This window comes from Natator depressus, chromosome 28 (genome assembly GCF_965152275.1).
Source record: "Natator depressus isolate rNatDep1 chromosome 28, rNatDep2.hap1, whole genome shotgun sequence".
NCBI lineage: Eukaryota > Metazoa > Chordata > Testudines > Cheloniidae > Natator > Natator depressus.
Window position 1 is genome coordinate 7,742,136 of NC_134261.1, and position 7,978 is coordinate 7,750,113.

General features: G+C 42.4%; 1 protein-coding gene across 1 annotated transcript; it reads right to left on the reverse strand.

Annotated features, from left to right (window-relative positions):
- Positions 1 to 934: 934 nt before the first annotated feature.
- Positions 935 to 6,211, reverse strand: LOC141978988 (uncharacterized). The gene is made up of 2 exons (XM_074941441.1): positions 3,796 to 6,211; positions 935 to 2,355 (listed from the first exon to the last, which is right to left on the reverse strand). The coding sequence occupies exon 1, from the start codon at positions 6,178 to 6,180 to the stop codon at positions 5,146 to 5,148; it is 1,035 nt and encodes a 344-aa protein (XP_074797542.1). The 5' UTR covers positions 6,181 to 6,211; the 3' UTR covers positions 935 to 2,355; positions 3,796 to 5,145.
- Between the last annotated feature and the right edge of the window lie 1,767 nt (positions 6,212 to 7,978).

Genomic DNA, 7,978 nt, shown 5'->3' on the forward strand with positions numbered 1-7,978 from the left:
GTGCATGGGATTCTTCTGTCCTAAGTGCAGGGCTCTGCTCTTCTTCTTGAACTTATTCAGATTTCTTTTGGCCCAATCCTGCAATTTGTCTAGATCACTCTGGACCCAATCCCTACCCTCCAGCACTTGGATTCTTGACATGCTTTCACAGAGGGAAGAACACATGTTCCATGATTTCATAGGGCAGAGTTTTAGGGCTATTCTGATTCATGGAACTATGCTATAGGGTACTTTCCCTGTGTGGATTTGACAGGTGGATCAACATAGGTGAACAATGTGACTCTTCTCAGGCTGCTGAGGGCTGTGAGTCTCCTTGTTGCCACCTGCCACTAGTAACAGGGATTTTTGCATTTGGCAGCTGGATGTTAATGACCAAACTCACTCAGCATGTCAAAGCGGCAAAGAGTCCTGTGGCACCTTATAGACTAACAGACGTCTTGAAGCATAAGCTTTCGTGGGTGAATACCCACTTTGTCGGATGCTCCAATACATCTGTTAGTCTGGATCTGTAAAAGCGGCAAAGAGTCCTGTGGCACCTTATAGATTAACATGGCTACCCCTCTGATACTCAGCCTGTCAGGCACTCGAGCACCCTCCTCTGAGCTACAGCAGTCCTGCCAGTTGCCAACAGAGCACCCTAGCTCCTGAGTTCCTTCAATGTGTCCCCCTCTGGCATCCAGCCCCGATCACCAGATACTCAGAGAAATCCCAGATCCTAGCTTCCTGAAGGAACAGTATATCCCAGGTTACCAGTTTTACTGTAGACCACTTCTACTGCATCACACACAGCACTTGAGTACAGTTATTGAACAAACAGAAATTTATTTAACAAGGGATAGAGATTTAAACAGAAACAAATGTGACTGATGGAAACCAACCATTACCAACAAAATGACAAAATGCAACCTACACTTTTTAATAGATACTTTTCCATCTAAGTAGATTCTCACCTCACTTCAGACTATTGCAGTGATTGCTAGTTTCTAGGACCCAGGGCCCTGCCTTACGTGAAGTGCAACTGGTTGTTAGGGATCTCCTTTTTGAATGGACCCAGAGTGTTTTTCTCCACCTTGTTATAAACTGAATCAGTCTTTTGTCTTTATTCACAGAAAGGACGATCTTCTCATTGTCATATTGTCATTTTCACTTCCACAGGATTTCGATGTCTATAGTTTGTCTTTGATAGTTTTCTATTGGCTTTTCTGGGTTGGTGCAAAGGTTGACAATGGAGCAATACATCACATAACTGGTTAGCAAGGGACTGGTGACAATTCCCTCCCACTGGAATGGGCCATCCCCATCAAGACCTATGACTGGGGTGATTCACTTTCATGAAAATACCATATGGGCATAATTTTCCATGTACTTACATTATTCCTTAAATATGACTCGTACACATCTAGCAGTGATTAGGAGTAACAATAATTTACAAGCTTTCAGTAGAGTTCTCAGTGGTATGCTTCCTGGATAAATATAATAAAATCAGTGTATTAGCTGTGGCAAGTTTGTCAGGACTGAGACAGAAGTTGCTTGTGAATAACAGTGACCCCTTTGCTAATTGGCACCAATGAGCTTTTGTCACACATGCAATGAGCTATACAGTCATACCCTGATATAAAAGAAAGGCAAGCACAAAAAATAGAGAAAGGAACAATAAGATACTAAAATGACAATGGTTGGAACTCTTCTTTTCCTTGATATTGACGGTTGACAATTGCAGCTTTCCTACCTGCTGGACACATCCTATGACAGATGTCATGTCTTTCCTTTGCAAATTAGAGAAGTGGGGAAGTCAGTGACCCTTACAGTGTAAGTGGATAAAAGGTTAGACAACTTGTCTCCTCCAGTAGTTTTCTTTTTAATAGAAATTGACTCTGAAGCTAAGCAAAATAAGTTCTATTTGAAATACAAAAAATTAAAATCTATACTGGGCCAATATTCTTATACACTCTTTCTCAAACACAGTCTCCCACCCCAACCTTTGGAATGAGGTTTTCTACCAGAACTCATTACACTACAGAGGGTAAATTAAATCAAATTAACCATCATTTGCTGTAAGACTAACAAAACAAAAAACAAGACAACTTTCAGTTTCCCAAAATAATTCAGATTATCACACAATTACTCTCTTACTCTTTAACTAATAACTTTACCTATAATTTCATTGTCATTGGAAACAACAACATATTCAAAGACCACAAATTCTCATCATATATGTTCATTTTCTTTTAATCCCCATTGCCAACAACTGAATCTTGGATCAAGTTGTGGTTTGTCCCAACATAGGTCCCAACCACTTCTGTGGGTTCATATATCTCTGGGTCTTCTGCCATGTGTGTTGATGGAAGGGGTCTCCTATGTGGGAATGTTTGCATTATGAGGAACAATACTTCTCTTTTCACACTTTTTAATCTTTCAAAGTAGGAGAAGCTAGAGGAGAAGGGATGTAAATGCATAAAACACAAGATAAAACTGTCTGGTCTACACTAAAGACATTTATCAGTAAACGTATATTGCTCAGGAGTGTTTAAAAGCCACACCACTGAGCAACATAGTAACACAGTCCAAACCCTCTGTGTAGATAGCACTACATCAGGAGGAGAGGTTTCAGAGTAGCAGCCGTGTTAGTCTGTATTCACAAAAAGAACAGGAGGACTTGTGGCACCTTAGAGACTAACACATTTATTTCAGCATAAGCTTTCATGAGCTACAGCATGAAGTGAGCTGTAGCTCACGAAAGCTTATGCTGAAATAAATGTGTTAGTCTCTAAGGTGCCACAAGCCCTCCTTTTCTTTTTATCAGGAGGAGAGCTTCTCCTGCCAACATAGCTGCTGCTGCTTCCGAGAGCTGGTCTAATAAAGTCCAGCTTGAGAGATCTCTCCCATTGGCTTCGAGCATTTGTACTAGCCGTGCTACACCAGTGCAGCGACATTGCTGCGGCTGCGCCAACATCAGCTTTATTGTGTAGCCATCGCGTCAGACACAAACCATGGAATCAGGACTCAACATGCGAGTATCCGGAAGCCTGAAATTAGAGCCTGACAGATTCATTGCCCCATTGGTTACCATTATTTCTTCAGCCTGACAGTCCTTTTTACCCAATCAGGCAGGTAGTTTGGGATCCACGGGGAAGGAATGTCTTATGAAGCACTCTCTCTTTGCATCCCACCAGTGAATGATGATTCTTCTCAGTCTAACCCTGGTATCCTCTGGAACTGTAATCAGTGACACTGCACTAGGAAGTGGAGTTGTACAAACAATTTTCCTTGGGTCACTGGTCACCATAGCTTCCTTTACTGGGGTGGAAACCAAGAACTGACTGTGTACTCTTTCAACCCAATTCTTTCCAAATCCTTGGCCTTGGTTAGGGTAAATGTACACTTCTCTGAAGTAGAATCCTTTACAAAACCACTCAAAATCTCAACAGGGTTAGTGAGGAATGGCTTCCCAAAACATGCCCAGCTTTTCTTTAATTTCATGGAACAGTTCCAGGCAAGGGACTGGATACAGGGCTGGATCAGAATCTCTGTTAGTTACCAGAGCTGGAGTTTCCATTAAAAACTAGCTATTTTTCTGCAGCTATTAGATTTCCAAAACTGATTTCATTTTATACACATTTTTAGTACCCACAAAGGATAAATACAACAAAAACCCCACTTCTATTTCCTCAACATCTGTGTCATGAAGGGCAGCATCTCCCATAATATAGGATTAGCTAGGAGAGATCTTCCCTGGGTTACAGATGATTTGGGAACCAAATACGTGGCCATTTTACCTAGTTCAAAATCACTTACCATGGAATTCTCTCCCCAGATCATCAGAGACAATATTGACAAACAATCGAGTTACACTGTGATCATATGCACTTCTTCCAATTAGCTGGGGTTCTGCTGTTGTTCACCATTTCCGAGTGGAGATTTTAAATCACTTCTGTTCCTTTGTTAGCATGTCCAGTAAATTGGAGAGTTCTCCCCTGTTGACAGAACTGCACTTGAACTTTCTCCATGTCATCATGGAGGGATGGGGAAAAAGCAAAGCTGAAGTGAGAAATGATGACTTTAACAAGTGGTCATTTGTCTTAAATTCTCCAATATATCTGAGCTATAGCCTATCAAACTGAACGAATATCTGATTGGGTGACCAAACAGCCTTCAGGAAAGATAGAAACCCACATCACAGAGAGATAGAATACATGACAATGAAAGTGTCAAGTAAAATTTCAAAGCAGGTTACATCTGATTATTCAGAATCAGGACAAGAGATTCTCCGATCACATTCTCCTCTGATCCATTCAAACATACTTCACTCAGCACTGTCTCAATAGTCAGTTATGTTATTTACAAAATTTTTACTATCCTAGCGTCCAAATAATGGGCACGCCGGGGGGGGGGGGGACAGCCACATTGCCAGAAGTGGCTTTACCAACAGGTGGACCCGGCAATTTAAACTCCAAATGATTATACTGTTTTTGGGATCCATTTGAATTCCCCTCCCAGGTCTTTGACACTTTCATCTCCAGTCATAGCGACTCTGATATAGGATTAAAGAAGTCAAAGCATCATCTCCAAGCACAGACAGCCGAGAACTCTTCCTCACATGGCACTTTGAGAAGTGGAGGGATAGAATGTGACTAAGATAAACTCTGCATGGCTCAGACAAAAGGTAACCGTTCTGCAGTGATGGGGAAGGAGGGAATCTCTGAGTCACTCCATCTCCTTGCAGTGTCACAGAGGCTGAAATGACACTTCCCCCCTGCCCCTGCTCCTGTTCATTTAAATATAATCTGAAAAGTTCCCAGTATAGCTGCTCTTCAGCAGAACCCAGAGCAACGTGAGAACAACTGGCAATGATACAATTTGTATCATTGGTGACTCTAACAATAACTGCAACAGGAGGAATGGTATAAATGTGATGCTTCCTGGTTCCCTGGTAGGAAGGGCACACTTGAATTACTCATGGGACAACTGAGTTGATAGAAAGAACCAATGTGTCAACGTCAAAACAGGGCGAACTGCAAAAGGCAAAAATGGACCACTCCTCTGGACAAGCTGAGGGATAACGGTGCTGCAAACAGTTCAAACAGCTTCAAAAGTTACTATTTGGGAATCAGGAAAAGTATTAAAGAAAAAAAAGTACGGATAGCCCTAGAGGTTTTTATGGTGTTGATCTCCCTTGCAGATTCTCTGATGGCTAACATGGGCTGAGTGCCAAGAGAAGGTTTTCCCACACTCACGGCATTCATAGGGCCTCTCCCCTGTGTGGATTCTCTGATGCCTAATAACGTGTGAACTGTGTTTGAAGGTTTTCCCACACTCACAGCATTCATAGGGCCTCTCCCCTGTGTGGATTCTCTGATGTCTAATAAGTGTAGAGCTGCGACTGAAGGTTTTCTCACACTCACGGCATTCATAAGGTCTCACACCGGTGTGGATTTTCTGATGTTCAGAAAGGGCTGAGCTGGTAGTGAAGGTTTTCCCACACTCACGGCATTCATAGGGCCTCTCGCCTGTGTGGATTCTCTGATGTTGAAAAAGGGCTGAGTTGGTAATGAAGCTTTTCCCACACTCACGGCATTCATAGGGCCTCTCCCCTGTGTGGATTCTCTGATGTTCAGAAAGGGCTGAGTTGGTAATGAAGCTTTTCCCACACTCCCTGCATTCATAGGGCCTCTCCCCTGTGTGGATTCTCTGATGTTCAGAAAGGGCTGAGCTGGTAGTGAAGGTTTTCCCACACTCACTGCACTCATAGGGCCTCTCCCCTGTGTGGATTCTCTGATGCCTAATAAGGGCTGAGCTGCGACTGAAGGTTTTCCCACACTCACGGCATTCACAGGGTTTCTTACCTGTGTGGCTTCTCTGATGGTTTATAAGGGCTGAGTCGTGTTGTAAGTTTTTCCCACACTCAGTGCATGTATTGTTTCTCTTTCCCCTGAGGATTTCCTGCTGTGTTGTGTTTTCCTTGAGGCCCTTCTGAGTTCCCTGACATGAAATTAATTTTCCCACTTTCTCCCCTGGCTGGTTTCCCTGCTCTCTTTCTGGTCTGTGCTGAATCTCACAGGATTTTCCCTGCTCATGACTCCTGGACACATTCCTTTCCGATCTTTGTGATAGTGCTCTGTCTTTATCCACTTGCTCAAGATTTTCCTGCTGAGAATTCTGCTCTTCTTTCTCACATACCATTGCATCACCTGCTGTGATAGAAACAGAAACTTCAAACAGGGACAGAAAGGGGAAGGCCAAACCAAAACAAGTGCTGGAGACAAGTCAAGTAAAAATCAGGAACACAACTCCCCCAAACTCTTCCCCAAATGGAGTAGTAGGATTTTATGTTTATATTTCATATAATTTAGAATGAAGGATAAAGAATAAGAACGTCGCATGTATTAAATGCATTGGTGTATGATCTGATCATATCCTGCCAGCCACCCTTTTTGAATAACAGAAAGGAATGGCCTAATGGGCCAACGGATAGAGATACATCAGCCAGAATCTGTGTCTGGACTGATTTCAAGGCAGTAACAGACCTTTGAGGGTCACCAATTTGTTGTAGATTTAGCATTTTTAAATAAGTAAAAGAATGCCATGATTGTTTTCTTTTGCATTGCAATTTGATATTCCTGTTTAAAATTGTGTGTGTAAATTAATTCTATTTTGTGTGTGAATGAGGAATATACGTGTTAAGAGGTAAGTGTGAAGGCCATCACTGAACCAGATGTACGAGGGAGGAACCGGAGACAGACACAAGGGCACCAGAAGGCTGCAACTCGCCCCTAGTGAAAAGTCAGAGGAGGGAAGATTGATGACTCTAAAGATGAGACAGGCCCCTATCAATGGGGACAAGACAGCTGTGATCAAAACTAGCATGGGATAACTCCCTGAGGGACTTGATGAAAGAACAAGATAAAGGATGAGCAGGACAATTTAAGAAAATAAGCACTCATCAAACAACAATTGATTACAGCAAGACAGTGCAAAACTCATTGGTCTCAACGAAGGAAAATCAGTATATAAACAGGGGGCCTTGCCATGAAACTTTGGGTTCGTCCTGCCAAGACTTGTCTGGAGCATCATGTCATGACCAACAGAACCCGGCTCCTCCCTACCCGTGATCAACCTTGCTGGCTGCTAGATTGTTCCAGATTCTGGACTGGTTACTACAACACACATAAACACATTGTCCCGCCAGTCGATGGTGTGACTGAATGCATATACTAATTGTTGTATCTTCAATAAACACAGCATATTGCCTTCTCCCCGAAAATGATCCTGTGTGCTTCTTATAAGCATAAAATTTTTGGTGGAGAATTGCAAAAGGGTGAAGACATACACTGTGATTGTTGAACATACTGCTAAATATTGCTAAAAGGTATACCTTACATATAAAGTGATCAATCATTCAGGTGTGCACTCCCCCAGTCATAGAAGATCCAGGCAATAGGGGGAGGATTAGAGTTCTAGCTCTGACCTATCTGTTGGGGAAAACTATACAGATAAGGTATATAAAAACTGTCTTGGTATATATACCCCCGGCATGGTTGGCGAGTCCTATGGGCCCATGATGTCTGGGCACCAGTAATATTCCTGGCCCGGGGCCTGGGTCCTGCAATGTTTGGGGCCGTGTCTCTCCCTCAGCCCTATCTTCTGCCACTGGGTCCCTCCCTGTAGAACTGATCAAAGAAATTGTTTTTAATTGTTCACTTTATTAATATAACTTCATAAGTAAAGTTTTATGAATGAAACTACATTCATTCATAAAACCAGGTACCCCAATAATTGGCTAATTGAGTTTCACTTTCAATCCAATTGCTGCTTAAATCACTGAAACTTGCACTGCTTCAACATTGTAACTTCTGTTCACTGTTTGCCATTCCTTACACTTGTCCATGCTGTGTCCCAAACTCCATTTTAAAATGCTCACTTCATTTTTGCAAAACTCTGCTGTAATCTTATTAGTTTAGTTTTGATGTGGGAATGAGGT